The sequence below is a fragment of the Helianthus annuus genome, chromosome 14, assembly GCF_002127325.2.
Source record: "Helianthus annuus cultivar XRQ/B chromosome 14, HanXRQr2.0-SUNRISE, whole genome shotgun sequence".
In the NCBI taxonomy this organism is placed as follows: Eukaryota; Viridiplantae; Streptophyta; class Magnoliopsida; order Asterales; family Asteraceae; genus Helianthus; species Helianthus annuus.
Window position 1 is genome coordinate 127,346,611 of NC_035446.2, and position 24,270 is coordinate 127,370,880.

Genomic DNA, 24,270 nt, shown 5'->3' on the forward strand with positions numbered 1-24,270 from the left:
CAGGGGAATATCTAATTAAATTTTTAGATTGGCTAAATATGTAATTAGAGTTTTAAACCGTCTGTAATAATCTTTTTTAATAGTCCACCAATAAAAAGAAAAAAACACCCGGTTCAATAATCGGTTCAGACCTGAAAAATTACCGTCATTCCGGATGAAAGGGAAGGCAAGTGCAAGAACAAAGTCAATAGAACATTCCTCCTCATTTCAAAGTCAAAATTGAACACCTGTGAGTCATTGATTCATGCGTCTTCCTCCTATCAGTATTCACACAACCAGACCCCACGACCCATTAATCAAACCAACCTTTTCCTTAAAACAATTGTCCCACAAAACCTCGTGGGAAAAATATGACTTCTTCCCCCCTTCCAGAACCCCTAAATTATTGTTTGCATACATTTCAATTCCAACCCATTTCTTCCTCTCTTAGCCGTCGTATAACCCCTGTTTCTAGAATGCCATCTTTGACTTTTGACAATTATTCTTTCATCATACCATATATGCATTATTTTACTTTCAAGTTTCATCATTTGCAGTCTCAACAATCTCGTAAAAACAAACCCTTTTCTTGTTTTGGTTCAATTCACACAAATTCATTTCCTTTATTTGTAAATAGTTGTTGTAAATGTTCAGATCATGACCTCTGATCATTCATCATATACTGTTGAAATGAGTTCAGATGAGCTCAAGACTGTTGATTTTCAATCCCAGAAGGAGAAAGATGAGCCAGGGGGATCAAACAGCTCATCTTCTCACAGAAGCATTTCGTCGAACACTTGGCGTGCCAATTCAATTAAAGAAGTTGGTGTGATTGAGTTGGGATCAAAGGGTGCAAGGTATGGATCTCGAAAAGGGGGTTCGAGTAGTATGTCTATGTCCAGAAGGGAGATTAGTGATGAGGATTCTAGGAAGGTGTATATTAATGATCCGGTGAAGTCGAATGAATCGTTTGACTTTTCTGGTAATTCGGTTAGAACAAGCAAGTATTCGGTTCTAACGTTCTTGCCTCGGAATCTATTCGAGCAGTTTCACAGGGTTGCATATGTTTATTTCTTGATAATTGCTATTCTTAACCAGCTTCCACAGCTTGCAGTGTTTGGAAGATTTGCTTCCATATTACCGTTATCCATGGTGTTGTTAGTTACTGCTATTAAAGACGGTTATGAAGACTGGAGGCGACACCGGTCAGATCGAATAGAAAACAATCGATTGGCGTCTGTTTTAGTAAACGGTACATTCGAGCATAAGAAATGGAAAGATATTCAGGTAGGCGAGATCATCAAATTTTCCGCAAATGAAACCATTCCTTGTGATATAGTGCTGCTTTCGACCAGTGATCCGACAGGTGTCGCTTACATCCAGACTATTAATCTAGATGGCGAATCGAATCTTAAGACGCGATACGCCAAACAGGAGACCCTAAGAAGCAATGAAGTTGAAAGGATTAGTGGAGTTATTAAGTGTGAAAAGCCCAATCGAAACATATACGGTTTCTTGGGGACTATGGAGATCGATCAGAAGCAGGTGTCGCTCGGGCCATCAAACATTGTTCTTCGTGGCTGTGTGCTGAAGAACACGAGTTGGGCGGTAGGAGTTGTGGTGTATACCGGAATGGAAACCAAAGTTATGCTTAATAACTCCGGTGCACAGTCGAAAAGGAGTCATCTTGAGGACCGAATGAATCGAGAAATTATCTATTTGTCGTTCTTTCTAGTTGCGTTATGCTCGATTGTCTCGATTCTTGCGGGTATTTGGTTAAGGCGGCATAGAGATGAGCTGGATATCATGCCGTTTTACAGAAGAAAAGATTACTCCGGTGAAGATGTTGATAATTACAAGTACTACGGATGGGGATTGGAGATTTTCTTCACATTTCTTATGTCGGTTATTGTATTCCAGATTATGATACCGATTGCTTTATATATATCGATGGAGCTCGTGCGCCTTGGTCAAGCTTACTTCATGATCAGGGATGATAACATGTATGAGGAATCGACAGACTCGAGATTCCAGTGTCGGGCGTTGAATGTGAACGAGGATTTGGGACAGGTAAAGTATGTTTTCTCGGATAAAACGGGTACGTTAACTGAAAACAAGATGGAGTTTCAATATGCTAGCATTTTCGGCGTTGATTACAACGGGGAGAAAACAGATTTTTATGGAGAACAAGGTGGATATTATGCTAAAGGTGTGTGTTCTTTAGCTTCTTCACTTTTTAACAGTTGTTTATAGTGAAAGCTTATTTAATCTTGATGTGTGTGTGTGTTTTTTACAGTGGACGGGTTAATTTTGAGGCCAAAAATGGCGGTACAGGTGGACAAGGAGCTGGTTCGGTTATTAAGAACTGGAGACGACGTAAAGATTGGCAAACCGATATATGATTTCTTTCTTGCATTGGCTTCTTGCAACACAATTGTTCCGATTTTGGTGGATACAGCTAATCCTGCTGAGAAATTGATCGATTACCAAGGGGAATCTCCCGATGAACAGGCACTTGTTTATGCTGCTGCTGCTTACGGTTTTATGCTTATAGAACGTACCTCTGGCCATATTGTTATCGACATTCTTGGAGATAGACAAAGGTATGTTTAAAACTCATTTTATTGGAAGAAACTTATCGTTATAGAAATAAATACAGATATGTGTTTTGGAAATGATTATATAGTTAACTGCCATTTTCGTCCCTGTCGTTTGTCCAATTATGTCAGTTCAGGTTTGCAGCATTTCAGTCCCTGAAATTCTTAAACAGCAGGTTTTAACAGACGTTAGTTTTTTGAACGAACTGATATGTTTCAAGAATGTCAGGGGCGGAAATGGTACAAATTTGAAATTTGGCCTGAACTGACATAATTGGACAAACCACATGGACGAAAATGACAGTTAACTCATGATTATTGGTAATTATATCTGTTAATTTCATGAACATTCAATTGACATACTTGGATCATGACAACACAGGTTTAATGTTCTTGGAATGCACGAATTCGACAGTGAACGGAAACGGATGTCTGTTATTCTAGGATGTCCCGACAGCACGGTAAAAGTATTCGTTAAAGGTGCCGACACAACTATGTTTACCGTTATAGACAAATCAAAAAACACAGATGTAGTAACAGCAACCGAAAGCCATCTACATGCATACTCTTCTGTCGGTTTAAGAACACTTGTTATGGGAATGAAGGGTTTAAGTCCTCATGAATTCGAGCAATGGCGGACTTCTTACGAAGCTGCAACCAATGCTTTAATGGGCCGGGCTCGTATACTTAAAAAAGTTGCCATGAATCTAGAGACCAATCTTAGCATATTGGGAGCTTCTGGGATTGAAGATAAATTGCAACAAGGTGTACCGGAAGCAATTGAATCTCTACGAATGGCGAATATAAAAGTGTGGGTTTTGACGGGTGATAAGCAAGAAACTGCGATTTCGATCGGATATTCTTCGAGGCTGTTGACTAGCAAGATGACTCAGATTATAATAAACAATAATTCTACAGAATCGTGCAGAAGGAGTTTGGAAGAGGCGTTGATTATATCTCGAAAAGCTACAACTTCTGGAGAAAATGCAAAACCGCTTGCGTTGATCATTGACGGAACAAGTCTTGTATATATTCTTGATTCTGAACTTGAAAAGCAGGTGAATAATCTTAAAGCCTCAAGTTTTCTTCAATTTGAGTTTGTATACGGGTCGGGTGGGTTGGGTAACATGTAAAAAATCGGTTCTGGGTCAAAATGGGTAAATTTTGACCCGAAACACTCTTTGTTCAAAAAGTTTTTTATTTTTTTGAGTAAAGTACACGGATGGTCCCTGTGGTTGACCAAAATTTTGGAATCGGTCCCTAGCTTTCCAAAACTACACGAATGATCCATATGGTTTGCACTTTGTATCGCATTTGGTCCCCAACTTTTGCCAAAAGTACATGGATGGTCCCTGTGGTTTGCACTTTTTAACACATTTAGTCCATAAACCTTTAGATTTGTTAGCTGGGGACTAAATGTCTTACAAAGTGCAAACCATGAGTACTTTTGAAAAGCTAAGGACCAAATCTAAAATTTTGGTTAACCACAGGGACCATCCGTGTACTTTACTCTATTTTTTATAACCAGTTAGTATGATATAAAATTTTTACCATTTCAATAAGATTCTAACATTTAAAAAAAAAGTAGGATATTTTATGCTTTAAAATAGATTTGACTTTCAACGTGTTTCCCTTTTAACTAACTTTCTTAAAAGTTATTAGTTAAAACGGTAACACATTGAAAGTCAAAAGGAAATTGTTCAAAACTAGTATCTATTTTGTGTATTCTTCATTTACAAGTATTTTCATGTATCAGTTATTCGAGTTAGCCAGTAAATGTGCTGTGGTACTATGTTGTCGAGTGGCTCCACTGCAAAAAGCCGGAATCGTCATGCTGATAAAGAAAAGAACCAATGACTTAACCCTTGCAATTGGCGACGGTAAGCACCAGTTCTATTATAGTTTATGAGAATGTGGTAAGTACCGATATTTATTGAAAAGAATCTGCGTTTCAGGTGCTAATGATGTGTCAATGATCCAAAAGGCTGATGTCGGAATCGGCATCAGTGGCCAAGAGGGCCGCCAAGCTGTCATGGCGTCTGATTTTGCGATGGCACAGTTCCGGTTTCTGGTCCCGCTTTTGTTGGTTCATGGTCATTGGAATTACCAACGAATGGGCTACATGATACTCTACAATTTTTACAGAAATGCAGTGTTCGTCCTTGTTTTATTCTGGTAAAATGACTAATTACTAATTACTATTTATTATCCTTTTTATTCTGATTCAACTATATAAAAAAAGTCATCCTTTTCTAACCTGTACATGATTATAATACGATAATATCCTATCCAGGTATGCACTGTACACTGCTTTCACGTTATCAACGGCTATTAACGAATGGAACAGTGTATTATATTCTGTAATCTACACATCAGTACCCACAATCGTTGTTGGAATTCTCGATAAAGATCTTTCTAGAACATCTCTGTTAAAGTATCCTCAGCTTTACGGGTCTGGACAGAAACAAGAAAGCTACAACGGGAAGTTGTTTTGGCTCACTATAGCAGACACGGTGTGGCAAAGTGTTGTGGTTTTCTTTGTTCCCTTACTAGCGTACAGGAAAACCGACGTTGATGGTTCAAGTATTGGTGATCTTTGGACACTAGCGGTCGTGTTCTTAGTTAACCTTCACTTAGCCATGGATGTAAACACGTGGAACTGGATCATTCACGCGTCAATATGGGGTTCATGTGTTGCAACCATTATCTGTGTTATCATCATTGATGTTATCCCCATCTTGCCCGGATACTGGTATGTTAATCCTTCACAGATTATCTGATTGTTGCGTATGTGGTTTTGTTTGTATCAAATCCGTAAATAAATAGACCGGTTGACAAATATAACCTTATACTTTTTAAAAGAAATTCAAAAGTACCTTTGGTTACTTATTTTCTTATGCCAAGTAAAAAAATTAAATATATTTCACATTTTACATAATAATAACCAAGTTTCTTCAGTGTTCCACCAGAGTCACTCATACGTTTTTTTAACTATCAAAACTACGAAAAGATTTGTTATTGTTCCATTGTCGTGAAAATAATTTATACATGTTATATTTTTTAAAATTAAGTGACCTTGATGGATCATATATGATATTGGTTACTCTTTAGTAATAATTTTTAGAGTTAATTTCCATTTTGCTCCCTGTGATTTGGTCATTTTAACGGTTTTGCCCCAATAGTTTAAAAATAGCCGTTTTCCTCCCTGATTTTTCTAACTTATTGTCATTTTGCTCCCCGCCTCTAACTCCATCCAAAAAATCCATTAACTAGAAGGGTATTTTGGTAATTTTATAGATAAAAGCAAGGGCATGTAAGTCTTTTCACCTAAATAAACCTATAACTTGTTTATTTACATGTATATACGTAATTCTTTTCTGATCCCCCATCTTTCCAACCACTTTTTCTACCGGCCACCACCATCCACAACCATTCACCACCACCTGCCGACCACGACTACCGCGACTTTTAACTAAACGTTTTAATTGAGTTAGAGCCAGGGAGTAAACTACCGAAATACCCCTACTTTTAATTGAACGTTTTAACTGCGTCAGAGCCAGGGAGCAAACTGGCGACAAACTCGAAAGATCAGGGAGGAAAATGACTATTTTAAACTATTGGAGCAAAACCGTTAAAATGACCAAACCACAGGGAGGAAAACGAAAGTTAACTCTTATTTTTATTTCAAAACGCACATCCAAACACCCCGAATTCGATGACCTTAAAAAAAAATAACTGTTTTGTTGTGTGTTTGCAGGGCAATCTTTCATCTTGCAGGCGATGGAAAGTTCTGGGTTTGCTTAATCGCGATCATTGTAGCTTCTTTGGTCCCACGCTTTGTTGTAAAAACATTGGTTCAACATTATGGACCGAGTGACATTCAAATCGCGGGGGAGGCTGAGAAACTTGAGGATCAAATCGAGTTAAGAAATGCAGAAATAGAAATGAACCAGCCTCAGAGGTGAAATGTTTTTGTTTTAGTTGTATGTTATTCCTTCATTTAGTGTGTTCATTTTATTAAATTCTTTAGGTTGCTAGAGATGTGTTCTCTTGCTGTGCCTGTTTTGTGTAGTTTTCTTCTGTCCTAAGGACAGAACATATAAGTTTTTGAGGTTTTGTACTTAGTTTTGATCATTATTTAAGCATGTCACTTGGACTTGCATGTATAGTAAAACATCATTGTTTACGACATAAAGTTCGATCCTTTTCATAAGTAGAGGTGTTTACAGTGTCGTTAACCTCATTTTGTGGGTTAATTTTGGTTTGCATGGAACGTTTGGTTTGTTTATCACTCGATATTATATACGATCATGTTGTAGGTCTCCTCTTTCAGTCAACTTGGATAGCTTTCTGAATTGTGGATAATTCACTATCAGATTAAAAAAAAAGTACTTTGTGGGTACACGAAATAAATAATTGGATAAAACATAAAGGTGTTAGGCAAAGAACGAGATGTTCCGTTCTGTGAAAAAATTAATTTCGTTTAAAAAACATATCAAGATGATTTCTTTTATAGAGGGGTCGGACCATCATGGTTATGGTGAAACGTTGCAACTATTCGTGAACTAGTGCAACAACATTTGTTATGATTGCTCCAAATTGCCACGGATGCGCAACTGCAATTGATGATGATGATCATTGCCACTAACACGCAGTTCCCACTAACCACCTTTCCATACATTTTTCACCAATCAAACATATTTGAAGTAATCTCTAGAATTAACAATGGAAAATTAAATTTCTTCGTGTTGGTCAGGCAGCTCGATCCTCGCCAAGGGCGTTGTCCCTTGGACCCCACCATGAGCCAGCCCATGGGCCATCGCCAAGGGGGTGGGTGTCCCCTTTGAACCTCCATGGTCCAGGAGTTTTGCCCTTAAGAATAGTTAAGGTTCTCGAGTACTTGAAATCAAAATATTCTTGATAGAGTGTATACTTTACACCTCTTAATTTATGTGAATATTTATTTCAGTTTCCTATTTGGTTTTTAGTAAATCCAATTATACTAAAATGATATTGATGGATTAAAATCATCAACATGTGCAATCTTTAATAGGGATGAGCGAAAATGGGTCATTATCGACCGTTTGCTAGACCGAATTGAATATCACCAGACAAACTGTTCACACCCACAAGCTGAGTTTTGTGCCGTTTCGCTTTTGGTCTCGTCCTGTCAATATTTATGAACAAAAACCTTATCAAAGATTAATATTTCTTATTGTATATTTTTTTGTCAAAGAAAAAGATTTGATTTGATGTAAAATAGGTCTATGTAACATAGACCTATTTTACATCAAATCATTGTATTGATTTCTATAACTAACATAGACTATGTTAGTTATAGAAATCAATACAATGATTTGATGTAAAATAGGTCTTTGTTAGTTATAGAAATAAATACAAATTTGTTGGAATGGCGTGTGATAATGATCCCCATAAGTCAATAAAACCGTGTTGAATGGCAGGTAACGTGTTTTTTAGTTTGACACTTAAACATGATTGTCATTCAAACTCGATAACTCTTTTAACACTTCTACTCATAGCAGCTTCTAGAAGACTCGCAACTTTATATTTGAGGTTGATAGGTTGACAGGTTGACTTGTCTTCTCATAATTAGTACTTATAGTTTGGTTAAATTTACTTTCAGTAGGTAATCAATTTTGAATAAAGAATCGAGATAACGTTACAAGCATTAATATGCACTGTATGAAAAATAACCACATCTAGTAAAGGAGAGGAAGAAATGAGCGGTTAAAAATCATTTTATATATCATGTTTAAAATCAAAACAATATTAAAAGTGTGTATGTGTTCTAGCACTTCCCTGCTTGACTAATAAAAATTAGAGTGGTCCAACTAAAATGAATAATCTCCATAGTACATGTAGAGAAATATTTAAGGTTCAAAATTTGTATTTCAACATTATCTTTGAGTGGTCCAACTAAAATGAATAATCTCCATAGTTTCGAGCTAGCTTTCGACTTCGCATTTATTCCAAAAACTAAACTACTACTGAAAATCAAAGCAACACTACAAAATCAAACCCAACAATTTAAATGTATATCTTTTTCCCTCAAGCATGCAGCTGCATTGCTAGGCAATGGTTGATCGCTTTAAACTTTTCAAACCTTGTTAACAGACAAAAATGTCAAGGACTTAAAGCATACAAGCAAACGATTACGTATGGAATTTGTTCTTGAATGTGCTCCCTTAAGCACCACAACACCTTCATAACCAGAAAAATGATGTGTTAGACTGTCAGCTACTCGACATCATTTCTCCCCAACCATCATTCAAATTAACACATTAAATTCAAATATCATAGTTGATGAAAACATACCGCTTATATCTCTTTTTAGATCCACAAGGGCAGAGTGCATTTCTGCTTATTTGCCCACTCTTAGCCATGCTAGAGTTAGCAATATCCATTGGTGTTGATCCCATTAGCTTTTGAACCTACAGAAGAAGTATAAATACTACAAGTTCATCAATTTGCAAACATACATGTCTTGTTGATTTCTAAAGAGGCGTATAGATTTGTCTTAGCTTATGTGGGTGTGAAAGAATCACTAAAAAAAACTGCAAGAGGCTTGTGCATAATTAAAAAAGATTTGTACACTATAGATGGACAATATCCCATATGCCACTTAAATAAACTCATGATTTCTAGTCATTATATAATCATTTTAATATGCATGTATGATGTGGGGCATCATCCTCAGCCTTAAGTACTCAAACAATACCATAGTAGCCTTCTGTTGAAAAACAATACCATACTAGTTAGTTACACTAACCTCTTCCTAATTAAGATAACTTTAGCTTATGAAATTATACTATCTATCATCCATTAGTTTTATCCTAACTTTATAAAATTGTTGCTCAATAAAGCCTTCTAGAAAAGTCTTCTTCACAAATCAGTTTAGTTCACTTCTAACTTAGTACCTTTCTAGTAAAATAACTTTACTATATCTTTTGAGACTATTGATCTTACATACACCTTTTTTAGTTGAACCCCAGTTGTCACACATTGACTTCTAAATTGTTTGTTTATTTTTATCCTTTTTTTCACCGTTTCTCTAAGCTAAGATGTGGCACGTGTATAGACTATAGAGTAGCCAAAACTATAGAGCCAAAGTGCAATTCTTTCTATCACGTGGTTTATATAGAGAGAAAAAATCAAATCACATTGAAATCAAAGAGAAAAGCGATATGAAACGAGCTGTGAAAAAATGGAGCGGAGAAACAAAACAAACCGGTCTCTATGCAAACATGGCTAGCTAACATTATGAAGTTACCATCATATTCATCAACTACGTTTCACCGACAAACACAGTCAAACCGAAATGATAGTCAAGTGAACTAAGCAATACCTCACCCAAGCTCTTTGGCATCGGTTTTCCTTCTTCCTTCATCTTTTCAAGTTTCTTATGAGCTTCTCTAGCCCAAGTAAACTTTGCCAAAGTATTTTCCACATCAGCTATCGTGCATTTGCACAATTTTGCCGCTTCTTGCTTTTGACTAGGTTGTATATTCTACACTTATACCATATCAAAACCCAAATCAGTCAGTCAATCAAACCGAAACAATGCACTAAAAACATAACAAACCTAAAACATTCGATCATAAGTTCATAACTAACAGAAGATAACCTCTCCAGTGGGATCAAAACCACCAAGAACCCTAATTATAGCCTCTTGCTTCGTAAATGCATCCGAAAATGTCGCCTCACTGCTTCGGCCGACCACGTATTGTTTCAATGTACCTAACTTCCGTGCATTTTTCAACTGGTCCGCAAACTCTACATACAATCATTTCATCAAACACTTAGTCTACATATATGCATCAACAACAGACCAGACATAATAACTGAATTACCACTTCTCCTTCTATATAAAAACTAATTCATCATTACTAATACAACTCTAATTACAGTGCTTCACACAATCGTCAACTTTGTGTATATAATTAGGGCTAAAATAGGGCAAATCGGAGCTGACAGATGGTGATACTTACGGAGGAGAGTGAATGATTGCGATGTGGCGTCTTGGTTACTGGATGAATCTGGTTTTTTACCGGTGAAGACGCCTTTGATCTTATTCACCCATGACTGATTAAGGTGGGTTGTTGTGGAGATCCACTTGTTCAGCACTTGATTCGATGGAGAATTGGATAAAGCGGAGAAGACGGTACGCCTGATTGCTGCCATTTACATTTAACTCACATTATTGATGTAAATTAGGGTTTATGTTTTAGGGGTTTTGGAAACAAAGTTCATTCTCTTGCCGGGTCGGATCCATTTCAGGTGTTGGGTTAGGCTAGTAAGGGACGTTTGACAACTTCTGAATGGTTAAGTGCTGAACCAGTAAGAGATCTGAATCATTAAGTGTTGAACCAGTAAGATGTCTGAACCACTAAGAGCCAGTATAATGCTTAACTGTTCAGAGGCAAATGTCTAATCAATTCAGATTAGATGTCTTAACCATTCAGACTCAGTATAATGTAGGCCTGGCAAATAAAACCCATTTGGGTTTTTTGGGTTATTTTGGGTCATTTTAAAAATGAGAATGGGTTAGGATGGGTTAAGAAATAACTAAGGATGGGTCAGGATGGGTTATATGATATCTATTTAAAATAAGAGTGAATTGCAAATTTTGTCCTTTATTTATATACCTAATTGCAGGCGGTGTCCTTTATCTTTAAAGTTGACGAGTTTTGTCCTTATTGTTTCAAAATCTTACACGGTATGTCCTTTGACACTAACCGAGTTAATTTTTTCTGTTATGTTAGGTCATTTGCAAAACACATGAGGGCAGTTTAGTCTTTTCACATACCCTTTTTATTTCCCCAATTTATATTAACCCTTTCTCCTGCCACCAGCCACATCCAGCCACATCCACCAACCGCCACCACCATGTCTAGAGAAACACAAAATACTGCATAAATTCATCAACATTCTAACACCCTAACCTTCCACACATTAAAGATTCTTTAGTAGAATGAGCAATACGGTACAGAAATTTCCACAAATTGAAATCAAACAGACACCCATTCATTACTTTCAAACCAAATTAATAGCTCCAACGAGCGTTACCTCACAGTTGGGAATAGGTATTCCGATTGGAACGGTGGTGAGTGACTCGGTTTCCGTTATTGATGATAGTCTTTTGCAGTCGAAATATGTGCAATCACCTGAAACCTTACATTGAATATTAAATGAATTAGAAGTTTAGAACTGGCAAGTAAATACACAGATGGTCCGGAGGCGGCGGCGGGGGGCTTAGATTACGCTGAACTAATGGTGGTTATTGTGGATCTGACCGGAGATATGGTGGCGGCCTTAAGTTAAACGTTCATTGGTGATGAACTGATTGCCTAAGGAGGAGAGGAGGCGAAGATGTGGTGGTGGCTGTTATGAATTTGACCGGAGATGCGGTGGTGTCTCGCCGGAGACGATGACCAGATCAAAAAGAAGGAGAGGAGGCGAAGATGTGGTGGTGGCTGTTATGGATTTGACCGGAGATGTGGTGGCGTCTCGCCGGAGATGATGAACAGATCAAGAGACGATGACCAAATTAAAAGAGGGCTGGTTGTGGCAATGGAGATTGGGTAGAGAGAAACAGATGAGACAAAGTGTGTTTCTCTATATATATTAAAATTAATATTTTAAATTTAGTTTTGTTTTATTATGTAAATATTTTTAAACATTTATAAAAAGACTAAATTACCCTTTTGTAACATGATTTAACAATAAAAATTAACTAGGTTACTGTCAAAGGATATACCGTGTAAAATTTTGAAACAATAAGGACAAAACTCGTCAACTTTAAAGATAAAGGACACCGCCTGCAATTAGGTATATAAATAAAGGACAAAATTTGCAATTCACTCTTAAAATAATTCGTGGGTTAGGATGGGTATTACGCACGGTACATGGATAACTCAAAAAAAGCATCACAGGCAGATTTTTAATCCTATTCGAGTGTTCGTACATGTTGGCTTCACAAATAATAAAAATTTTAAAGATAATAAAAATTTAAAAATAATAAAAATTTTCCAAAAAATAAGAAAAATAAAAAAAAAATCTAAAAAATATAATAATAATAATCCAAAAAATTCTAAAAATCCAAAAAATAATAAAAAAATAAAAAAAATAAGAAAAAATCAAAAAATTCTAAAAAAATCAAAAAAATAATAATAAATCCAAAAAATGATAAAAAATCCAAAAAATTCAAAAAAATCAAAAAAATAATAAAAAATCCAATAAATTCAAAAAAATCAAAAAAAAATAAAAAATCCAAGAAATTCTAAAAAATAAAAAAATAATAAAAAAATCAAAAAATAATAAAAAATCAAAAAAATTCTAAAAAAATAAAAAAAACAATAAAAAATCCAAAAAATCCAAAAAATTCTAAAAAATCCAAAAAATTCTAAAAAATCAAAAAAAATAACAAAAATTCAAAAAATCCAAAAAATTCAAAAAATAAAATAAAAAATAATAAAAAATCCAAAAAATTCTAAAAATCAAAAAACTAATAATAATCCAAAAAATTCTAAAAAATCAAAAAAACAATAAAAGTAAAAAAATTCTTAAAAATCATAAAAATCAAAAAAATTCTTAAAAAATAAAAAAAATAAAAAAATAATAAAAAATAAAAAAATTCTAAAAAATGTTTTTAGGATTTTTAAGGTTTTTTATTTTTTAGAATAAATTATGATTTTTAAGATTTTTTAGAATTTTTTGGATTTTTTAGATTTATTTTGATTTTTAGGGTTTTTATTTCTTAGAATTTCTTTGATTTTTTTGTTTTTTTTGAATTTTATTTTTTTGATTTTTTATAATTTTTTTGATTTTTTATTATTTTTTGAAATTTTTGATTTTTTTGAATTTTTTGGATTTTATTATTTTTTAGAATTTTTTGATTTTTTAGAATTTTTTGGGATTTTTTTAGGATTTTTTGGATTTTTTATGATTTTTTAGATTTTTAGAAAAAATTTTTATTTTTTTGATTTTTTAGAATTTTTTTTTGATTTTTTAATTTTTTTGATATTTTTGAATTTTTATATTTTTTACATTGTTTTTATTTTTTATATTTTTTATGATTTTAGGATTTTTTTAGAATTTTTTAGAATTTTTGGGATTTTTTTTATTATTTTTTGATTTTTTGGAATTTTTTTGATTTTTTTAGAATTTCTTGATTTTTTAGACTTTTTTTGATTTTTTAGACTTTTTTTGATTTTTTTTATTTTTTGCAATTTTCTGGATTTTTATTATTTTTTTGATTTTTTAGAATTTCTTATGATTTTAGGATTTTTTAGAATTTTTTGGATTTTTTATTATTTTTTGGATTTTTTTTATTTTTTATAATTTTTTGATTTTTTTAGAATTTTTTCGATTTTTAAGAATTTTTTTGATTTTTTAAAATTTTTTGGATTTTTATTATTTTTTTGATTTTTTAGAATTTTTTTTATTTTTTAGAATTTTTTAGAATTTTTTAGAATTTTTTATTATTTTTTTGATTTTTTTATATCTTTTTGGATTTCTTAGAATTTTTATCATGCTCAAATACATCTTGATAAAAAACCTATCTTGACCTAAACCCATTCTAACCCAAACCCATTCTAACCCATGCCCATCCTAACCCATTACCCAAACCTACCCAACCCACCCATTTTGCCACTCCTAGTATAATGCTTAACCATTCAGAGGCAAATGTGTGAATCATTCAGATATTTGCTTATGAAACAAACAGTCTGAATCATTAAGTGTTGAACCAGTAAGAGGTCTAAACCATTAAGAGCCCCATTAAGAGGTAAACAAACAGCCCCTAAGCTGGTGGGTGTTGCTTCGCGCCCTTGCCATATCACATTTGTTAGCGCCCCTTTCCCATTTCCCTAGGCGCCAAAGGGGGCGCCATAGATGGCTTCGCCATGGGGTTGGTGGGCGTTAAAGGCTGGTGTATGTGGGGCCACTTTTCAAGAGCCAATCATATTTTCTTTTCTTTTTTTCCTTTTTCTTTATATATAAATGGGGCTTTAAAAGGGATTTAAAACATTGCATGCAAGTTAAAGGGAACGACTTTAAAACCCTCTATGTGACATGACGCTGATGTGGCGTGATAAAGCCCTTAGGGACTTCTAGCCTAACGGTACGGTTTGAACTGGGTATTGGACCTATTGGTAGTCTAATGTTTGAAAATCTGAGATCGTGTATCGTACTTGTAGAGTACCCAGATTACTCGTTATTCATGTATTCTCGTCTATTTGTTAAGTCTACATGTTAGAATGTCAAAATACATTCTTCCTCTTTTTTAAAAAAAATTCAATATAACTTAATGTAATTTAGTGGGTATCAACTATTATTGTACATGTTTCATACAGTTTTTTTTAGCATCAACTGTATACGTAGTTACTCGTTCAATTTGCATTTTAATGTATGGTCTACCTATTAGATCGAGTTTGTTTGGCAACCCTGCTAGTCCTATTCATGAAATTTTATTGATCAGTCATGTAATACTCAAACTTTTATTTTTAGGGTTGATGTTAAAAGGAAATATCATTGTTTTTATTATTTTATATGACAAACTCTTAATATATTAAAATCTCTAATTTTACATTCGTATAAACTTCTAAGACTGTCTCCAATGCATTGGCCTGCATTTATTACATGCATCCTAGTTATCACTGTCACATCAGCTTTTTACTCATTCTTAACAAATGCACTCTCTCTCCTCTTTTTAACTCCAACTCATCCTTCCCACATGCACCCTCTCTCCTCTATTTTTTTTAAGCTTAAAATTGAATGGGCCCACGTTCTCTCTCTCCACTTGATTGCAATTCCCCACTTACAAGCATTCCCCTTCATCACCCACTCCATTGCATCCTTCCCACATGCAGCCTCCACGTCACCAAATGCACCTCCTTCACTTGAAGCATTGGAGACAGTCTAATAAAAAGTCATTGATTGATCAATGTCCAAAGTATATACAATATAGGGATGAGCACGGTACCCGTTCGATACCGAAAGTACCGGTAACGAAAAACAGAAAAAGTGGGTACCAGTACTGGTACGGTACCGGTATTTACCGGTGTTTTACCCGTAAATACCGGTACCGAAAACGAGAAAAGTTTGTGCCGGAACCGAATATACTTGGTACAGTTCGATACAGGTTCATACCAGTACCCAATACCAAGTGCTTATCCCTAATATAATATCCTTAATCACCATCAAGCACCATCCATCATCACCCTTCTTTTCATGATTGAGTAGCGATGGAAAACTAATATATAACATAATCGGGGAATCAGACAGCGATAGAATGCTAGCATATAAGGGGTAGGGGTGGCGACTGAGCTTGGTTTGAACTCTTTCCCTACAATTGAGGGAAAGCGAAGTTTACCATAATATTACTTATTATCAACTTTTGCTTTAATCTCCACCAATCTTTTAAAAGAGTTATCATCTGAAAACCTATGAATGAATAGGCTTTCGATATTACATGTTATAATAGTAGAAAAAAAAGTCATTGGGCGACTTGATCGATTCCGCCCTACCCGCATTATTATATATATACAATTCAGGTAGATGCTTAGGAACAGTGTATTAATGGGCCAAAATGAAGATGCTATTTACGGTTCTGCCATAATGGTCTTCTACTCTGTTGTGTGGTTTTCTTTGCCACGTATTGCCTGTACATACGTGTTCCATTCTTGCAGAAGCTTAACCCATGCGTCACAACATCTCAACAACAACCACCAAAACACTTCGAAACCTCTCGCTTCCAAAACAACACACATTCGTCTCCGTCGCACACCTCCACTTCACCATCGTCACAACACCTCCGGTCTCTACGCCGCGTTATCCGACGACTAACTCCCATTCGTCCGACGAAAACCTGCAGTAACTCTGTCGCAATCCGCCGCCAAGAAGGTAAACTCAGAATGGTTCATGTCTGATCTTATCTGCTTAGCTTCTCACGTATCTGATTTGTTCTTGGTGTTTCAGGTTTGTCTTTTTATCAACCCTCCCATCATTCTTGAATATTTGCATAGAGGGTTAAGTGAAACTAGGGTTTTTTGCTCACTGAGTTAGAATGTTGGTCAAATGTTATTCAAACTTTTATGCTTTCATGAAGATATTGGGGAGGGTAAATAAGTGGAATGCTTATGTTAACTCTGGCATCCGCAGTCACAGTGAGTCCATCCACATTAGCATCAATGTTGGAGTTGTATAAACCTTGGGTTTTTGCTATTTGGGAGATCTTTCCCAAAATTAAAGCATTATGTAGCAAGCGAAGTGACCACAATGTCTTAGTGGAGATAGCAAAAATAGAGTCATTGCAAGTCACACATTGCGTTTTTGATGTTGTGGGCAACGGCTGCCATTTTTATGATGTGTTTGTGCTTCATAATGGTTAAAGATTAAAAGATCCTCACTATTTAGCCCCACAAACACAGAGAAAAGTTCAAAACAACAAAATTTTCAAAACAGAAAGTTTGAAACTTTTCAAGATTCATGTAGAGATGTGTAGATTTGCGTTCTAAAATAAAGTATTACAACACTTCTACATAGCAAAGGAAATGAAAACTTAAGGTTACTAAGGCTAATGGATTGATACTTAAAATCCATAACGAATATTGACATTGTTTGTTTTTGGTTTAAGAAATTGGATTAAAAAAGAAAACTTGATAAAATTTGTTCTTTGATTGATTACGTTTTTAAACTAACAATTTGTTTTTTGGCAGACAAATCCTTCTGCATTGAATGTTTTGAAGAGATCAAAGGTTAGGCAGCTAGATTCAAGCGGCGGTGGTTCTATCCGCCGCCGATCGCAGCCGTATTTTAGGGTTTGTTTCCGTGAATCATAGTACATATAGTTTTAACTTTATGGTTATTAGTTTTTATTTGAAATCTTAACTATCTTAGCATATAGACATGTGAATGTCCTGTAACCTTTTTGAAGAATGACCAAGTTCCGTTATCTTGAATACATTGAAACTCTTTATTGAAAGAAAAGAAAGGCACAACACCGTCTCCAAATTCTAGGAACACGCGAGTGTCGTCTTCACAAAGTGTTGGTTCAAAGACGAAGAGTTATTCAAACTCATATATGGCTTCACAACATAATTGTCCAAATGGGACACCGACATATCATTTAATATACCAAGAGAACTTGGCCTTCTGGGAAAGGTAAATTAAAAGGCTGCATTTTTTTTACAATCCTATTCGAGTTTTTGGCCTTATAAACAGACTTCAAAAGTTATAATTTGTTCCACGGGTTATTCAAATTCAAAAGTTTTGAAACTGTATTCAAATTTAAGAAACCGATTCTGAGTTATGTTATTTAAATTATGAGAAAAATAATAATATATCATTTCAGAAAGCTATACAGCAACGCGAAACCGCTCAGAAGATTGCCCTTCAAGCACTTAGAGAAGCCTCAGCCACTGAAACCGTTGTTTGACCCGTGAGGTATGAATAACTTTTTTGTTTTTTTTGTCAACGTTCATTCATTTTTGCTATATATCTAAGATTAAATTTCTTTTATACAATTTCATTTACTGATGTTTTATTGTTTAAGTGTGGGATTTGATGAGTGTTATAATGCATGTGGGGTCTTAGATTTGAATAACACTTATTATGCAGTGAAGTGAAAACTTTTTTTTTTCAAATTGCAGGTATGAGTATTCCCGTGTGCGCGCGTGATAAGACATAGCCCTCTTTGTGCCGCTGCAAAATTTCCTGTTCGAGCTCTACCAAGACTATTGCAAACTCTGAATTGCACCAGCGGGTTTGTATGGTTTTGCTTACAAGTAGCCATGGCAACATGTTTGCTTATTAATGGGTCAATTTGGATTCCGCCTTTTCTCAATCGGGTCAACTAAAAAAAGATAGCTAACAGGTAGAACAGGTCAAACATTTATAACACGTTGAAAGTCACCCTGTTGGCGATGGAAACATGAGGCCTGTCCCCACTTGATGTAAGTTTCCGATTATTGCCAACTTTGGTGGACCTGGTGGAAGGTTTTTGAGGCTCTTAGAAAAAAAAAACAATTTTCTTTGTTTGAAGACGAATAAGAGGAAGAAGACTGTTGATAGCAGGAAGAGAAGGGATGGGAGATTGTTATCTCTGAGAAAAGTTGTGATATTCATATATATAATCTAGGTGATGGGATATAAGGGTTTTAGTTTTTGTTGTTTGTGAATGATTCTAGACATAGGGGATGGGTGTATTTATTGACTTAAATTGGCTGCAAGTCAATAAACTTCCTTTACCATTACATGGGTCAAATGTCATATTCTAATGACCATAACTTAATTTGCATGAGGAATTAATAATTGGTTTGTATAGTGATATCCAGGAACGTTTGCCTCCCCCATATATCATCATATTTATTTATTAGAATTTTAGTATTAGTATTTGGAGTTCAAAATGGAGATTACCAGATAAGTGTTGTTAGAACTCATTACAGAGCAACGTGCCATTGATAATAAACGGTGTGGTGAAGAGTGCAATTTGTTGGACCAGGTCTCAATTGAGAGAAGCAAAGAAACTATTCAAGATCATGGACATAAAGCTAGAAGGCTGATACTCACTTAGGGAGGCTTAAGTGATCACTTTGGCATGGTTTAACGCCCCCCGCCGCAACGCGGGGGGCTTAATACTAGTTCACTATATTTAACAATATAAATTGTCAAAAATCAATATTGTTTAAAAAAAAATATCTCCATACCTAATAAATCAAAATAATATTGGACATGTGTCTAATCGTGAGTCCATGTAATCACTTACTTTTCCGTCCAAACTATCTCCATTTTTTGATACACGGATACTATCCGATATGATACTCATGGATCCTATTCGATCCATTTATCATATCTTGACTAGTAAACTATCTACAGTCCTATTCTTTTATTTCCTTTTGTTACTTTCAAAACCCTAACATTTGTCTCTCAACAATCCTCCTATATTTAATCCAAAAACAGATCAACAATCTTTGCAAAAATAGCAATTTCATCCCTTTGACTCAATCTTTTTAGTTCTGAAGATTTTAACCCTTCAACTTCCAACGACCATTATCAAAAGTTTTATCCATTAGATTCACTATCATAATGATGAAACACAGGATAACACCAAGGTTATACTGCCGGGTCGTTTCACTTAGTAGGTTCAATCTCCTTCTTTACTCGCTGAAATGACCTAGATCCTGCAAAACAGCAACACCGTTAGTCTCGTTAAGAGGGGAATATGGGGGTTTTCCTCTTAACCAGGCTCCGGCGTGAGAATAAGTATTGTTCTGAGGGGGAATAAACAGTGTGTGTTAAGAGTGTGAGAATAGAGAGCAAGATGATCCAACCTGAATGATGAAGGGTCCTATTTATAACCGGAGGGTGAAGAAGGGACGAGCAGCTGTGCCAGCTGTGGTTGCGCGCCAGCTGTCTGACCAAGGGGAATATCCTCTTGGTCTCCTCTGCCATAGCCGGTGTAGTGGTACACGTGGCGCGCTTACGTTTGTCCACGCTGGAAACATCGTACTAGTGTTGTCAGCTCTGCCCCCTGATTTATCGCATGTCTATGTGGCGCTCTGCGACTGGTGACATGTGTTGTCCTTCTTGTCGGACAGAGCATCTTTGTTGCCACCTTGACCTTTTCAGAAGCTTCTAGAAGCTTATGGATTACTTTGCTGATGTGGGTGCCATGTATGATAGGAAAGGAGGTGTGGTCCCTGCCATGTAGGCAGGGAATTGGGACCATACCTCTTCAATAAACACCCCTTTTTATTCATTTTGAAACTATAACTAACTTCAAACACCTAAATATATAACCTTCTAAAAACGGATACAAGAATGAACTGTTACTAAATTAGGGTTAATGGAAATAAAAATTAAAAAAGTTAGGTATATAGTTTGAATAGACAATATATGTAATCGGATAATCGGGCCGAGTATCACCTAATCCTATACCCATGAAATATTTTAAAACTAATCTAATACCTGTCCAAAATGTTATGAATTTCGGTTTTGCCTCCCCACTTCAGATTCGGTTGTCATCCCTAATTGTTATAATTAAAAGCTACAAAGTGGTGGACTACAAATGAAAGTTGTACAATAGTCTAGGGATGAGTTTTGTAATTTATTAACCGGAAAGAAAAGGAGGGACAAAACGGCCGTACACTCTTGTCACACATATTACGCCGCCGTAACAACCGCACTCCATCACTTCTGGTGTATATAATTCATCCAAACGGTATCGTTTCCTCCTTCCTTTTGCTTTCATTTGCACTCTCGATTTTAGGGTTGTGATATGTGTATACAAATATCTATAGATATGACAATTAATATTGATAAGTAGCTTTTAAGTTTCTCAATTTCATGAAATTTCATCTTACCTTATTACTGTTGTTTTTATGTTGGTGAAGATGGGTGACGTCATTCTAGGAATGCCAGGGCCTTGGGCTGATGATAATTATGAAATAGCTGATCATTTTACTACAAAAATCGGTGGACTTCCGGTTAGTGATTCGAATAATATTGTAACATGTTTGTGTCACTGCAACTTGATTGAAAGTGTGTATTATTCTGCTGCAGGACTTTCCTTGTTCTAAGTCTGCTATTAGACCGGATCTTCTTAGGTGTGATTCATGTGGAGAACACCTATGTCTTGTGGCTCAGGTTAAATTTTAAAATTTTACTAGAATGGTGTTGAGATTTTGAGTGTTGGATCTTTGTTTGATATTAGAGTGGTTACAGTGGTGAAGCTTGAGATTTCCGAGCAAGGGGGCGGAAGTCACCGGACCTAAAAATTTCTATAAAACCGAGGGGCTGAAAACACATATACCCAAAAATTTCTATACGAAAACTACATATTCTCCACTACCGAGCGAAAAGTTCGGGGGGTCGGCCGCCCCCTCCCGCCCCTTAAAAGCTTCGCCCATGAGTGGTTAGAACTGTGTTTTGTTTATTGTCACGCGTATTTTATTGCGTTATTTTCAGATTTATGCCCCTATTTCCAGCAAGATGTTAACGGTAGAAGAGCGTGTGATTTATATACTTGCTTGTGTAGCACCAGCTTGTGAGGCGTTGAGGTAGGTAATTCTTATATATTCTATCGTTTTTGGTATGTAAGTTATCTCAAATCATGATTCCTGTATAATAACTAAAAGTCAAATGTTCACCAAAAGGTGTCTTTTTTAATATTAGGGATATTAGAGTTTTTATGTGTAGATCAATAAATCTAGTTGATCTGTTGAGAATCCAAGACATGAAAAGCTACCAAAGTAAAGTGTCATATAATTTGTGATGTATGAAGTAAGTGCCGATTGCCACCTTTCTTAATTTGAGTTCTGAATTTGGTGCTATATTTTTTCTTCATATACAGATGGCGTGTTCTTCGTGTTCAAAGACCTTTCACTGAGAAAGAACCAGAGCCTTTAGACGATGACGCTTCTGCATCACCATCAACCACTAAGTTGCAGGCTGACCCATGGTCATTCGACGTTGATGATGAAGATGATGACATAAATCTAGATGATTTAGGTCGGGCACTTACTGAAGCCACAGCTTTGGCTTCTGCTTCCAAAACTAAAAAGCAGAACACTTGCCCAGAACCTACCGACAAAAACTCACCTATAAGCCTAAGAAGTAGAACAGTAGATGACAAGTCAGCAGGTACGTTCTCAACTACAGTAACTGTTGATAATTATTATTTTCCGTTTTATTTGTAGGTTAAATGAAATAATTCACATGTTTTTATTGGTTGCAGTGTTAGCGTGCTTTTATACCTACACTCAAGATGAGAATTATTCAAAAAATGTTGCCTCTTTGTCTGCAAGCGTTTCTTCACTTAATATCAAAGCGAACGAAAGTGATGGTAATGAGCATGAACCTGATGAAGCGTGGGAAGGAGAAAGTTATGAATATGACAGAGCTCTTAGTGCTGACCGGACCTACCTTAAGTTCAAGAAACGGGTGGATTTACATCCAGAGCAATGTTTCAGGTACAATACACTAGATATAAAATGCAGTGTTAAAACTGGCATGTTTGTAATATAATACTTGAGTTTGTGATTTATATTCTGTAATTTAAGGGTTGTATACTCTGCAGATACTCATATGGCGGGAAGCCACTTTTGGCGAGTATAGAAGCAGGAGATCCTGGAAGGTGCTCACTGTGTGGCGAACCGAGGCACTATGAACTGCAGCTCATGCCTTCGTTGTTGTATTATTTACAGGAAGCAACTAACAACTGTTCCCTCGAAAACTGGAACTGGATGACAGTATTAGTTTATACTTGTTCCAAGGTATGTTCATACAAGTTTCTTACCGATCAGCTTTCTTTAATAGTTTGGTTGGTGTTAGTGTATATTACATATTATCTTGATGCAAATCTTTTCCTCTTATTGGTTATGTCGGTTTTTGGTTCAAGGCATGTGCACCCTCCTCGAAGCTGGAAAGTGAAGGCTGGATTGTAGCAGAAGAAGCCATTGTGGTACAAACCGAGTAGAAGTTACATTTGTACTGCACGATGAGTTTGGGTAACATATATAATATGGTACAGAGATGAGTTTTTATGTATCTTTGCAAGTTTAATTCATTAGCCAATGGCTTGTTGTATCATTGCCTGTTGGCCCGGATTTTGAAGGTTGTTTCTATAGCATCAGTAGTATCATCATCAATTTATCATTGTTATACATGGGCTATGGTCTCATTTGGTGAATTTATGTTTGGTTATTTAGATATATATTGAACTTTTTATTATACAGTGATGATCAAAACTGGTTATGAAGACTTTCTGGTTCTTGTTCAGATTTCAGATTTTTTCTTGGTGTTTTATGATATGTTTGGAGGGTTGTGTTCATGGTTGTAAAACAAGGTTTCCAAGGCCGAGTACTCCCCGAGTAGTCGCTACAAGGTAGGCTGCCGAGGCGACTTTCTTCGACTCCGCCTAATTACTAGGAGTCGGTCAAACGCGGTCAAACTCGGCCAAAATTGGATCTAGTAGGTCAACTCGGGCCTAGTTTGACTTAAATAATAATAAAACATAATTTCTATGTCTATTATATTAAAGAATGAATATCATTTTCACGTATTTTGTTATAAATATTAGTAAATTTATGTTATTTGACATATATTTAATCTCCAAAAAGTAATTTCTTTGTAATTTTACATGTCCGAGTACTCCCCGAGTACTCTCCGCCTAGACCGAGTACTCTCAACTCCCCAGTCTACCGACTAGGGAGCGCCTAGCGACTTTTGCAACCATGGTTGTGTTAACAAGAATATGATAACAAGTACAACCTCTATTACATCATCATCATCATCATCATCATCATCATCATCATCATCATCATCATCATACTCACTATATCCCACCAATAGCTCTGAAGAGGGTAAGATGTAGACAACCTTACCTCTACCCCGTAGGAATAGAGAAGTTGCTTCCAGTGAGATCCCCGGCTCGGTAGTAGTTTTGCATCAAGACTTGGACATAAGACACATAACACTCAGCAATTGGGACAAAAGCTGATTAGCGCATGTACCCCCCTTGTCTTTCGGCTATCAACGCCACCACATGATGCATGATTAACCGTCCCTCGCTTTTTAATGTTATTTTCACGAAATTAGTAAAATAACGTTATTACACATGATACAAATCGTTACAGTATTACTCCACAACAAGATTCGTCCAGTTTCAAACATA

General features: G+C 35.7%; 3 protein-coding genes and 1 long non-coding RNA gene across 6 annotated transcripts; 3 read left to right on the forward strand and 1 right to left on the reverse strand.

Annotated features, from left to right (window-relative positions):
* The first annotated feature begins 236 nt into the window (after positions 1 to 236).
* On the forward strand, positions 237 to 6,789 carry LOC110903659 (phospholipid-transporting ATPase 1). The gene is made up of 7 exons (XM_022149435.2): positions 237 to 2,188; positions 2,276 to 2,582; positions 2,959 to 3,634; positions 4,333 to 4,456; positions 4,532 to 4,751; positions 4,870 to 5,328; positions 6,334 to 6,789. Exons 1-7 carry the CDS (start codon positions 637 to 639, stop codon positions 6,539 to 6,541), a joined length of 3,546 nt encoding a protein of 1,181 aa, XP_022005127.1. The 5' UTR covers positions 237 to 636; the 3' UTR covers positions 6,542 to 6,789.
* A 1,645-nt stretch (positions 6,790 to 8,434) lies between these two features.
* LOC110903658 (protein translocase subunit SecA) lies at positions 8,435 to 12,173 on the reverse strand. Its single transcript, XM_022149434.2, has 7 exons — positions 11,664 to 12,173; positions 11,404 to 11,487; positions 10,586 to 10,771; positions 10,222 to 10,370; positions 9,943 to 10,104; positions 8,913 to 9,028; positions 8,435 to 8,798 (listed from the first exon to the last, which is right to left on the reverse strand). Exons 2-7 carry the CDS (start codon positions 11,483 to 11,485, stop codon positions 8,783 to 8,785), a joined length of 711 nt encoding a protein of 236 aa, XP_022005126.1. The 5' UTR covers positions 11,486 to 11,487; positions 11,664 to 12,173; the 3' UTR covers positions 8,435 to 8,782.
* Positions 12,174 to 17,705: 5,532 nt separating this feature from the next.
* Positions 17,706 to 18,918, forward strand: LOC110905870. The gene is made up of 3 exons (XR_002573487.2): positions 17,706 to 17,759; positions 17,950 to 18,041; positions 18,248 to 18,918. It is a non-coding gene; the product is annotated as an uncharacterized LOC110905870 (long non-coding RNA).
* A 1,783-nt stretch (positions 18,919 to 20,701) lies between these two features.
* LOC110903656 (programmed cell death protein 2-like) lies at positions 20,702 to 23,327 on the forward strand. 3 transcript variants are annotated; one of them, XM_022149431.2, is made up of 8 exons: positions 20,702 to 20,817; positions 20,990 to 21,082; positions 21,159 to 21,242; positions 21,564 to 21,655; positions 21,949 to 22,238; positions 22,333 to 22,567; positions 22,675 to 22,870; positions 22,996 to 23,327. In XM_022149431.2, the coding sequence occupies exons 2-8, from the start codon at positions 20,990 to 20,992 to the stop codon at positions 23,071 to 23,073; spliced, it is 1,068 nt and encodes a 355-aa protein (XP_022005123.1). In that variant the 5' UTR covers positions 20,702 to 20,817; the 3' UTR covers positions 23,074 to 23,327. The 3 variants fall into 3 exon arrangements, with proteins under 3 accessions (XP_022005123.1, XP_022005125.1, XP_022005122.1); XM_022149433.2 differs by lacking the exon at positions 20,702 to 20,817 and adding an exon at positions 20,844 to 20,866; XM_022149430.2 differs by lacking the exon at positions 20,702 to 20,817 and having other exon boundaries at positions 20,882 to 21,082.
* Positions 23,328 to 24,270: the final 943 nt, after the last annotated feature.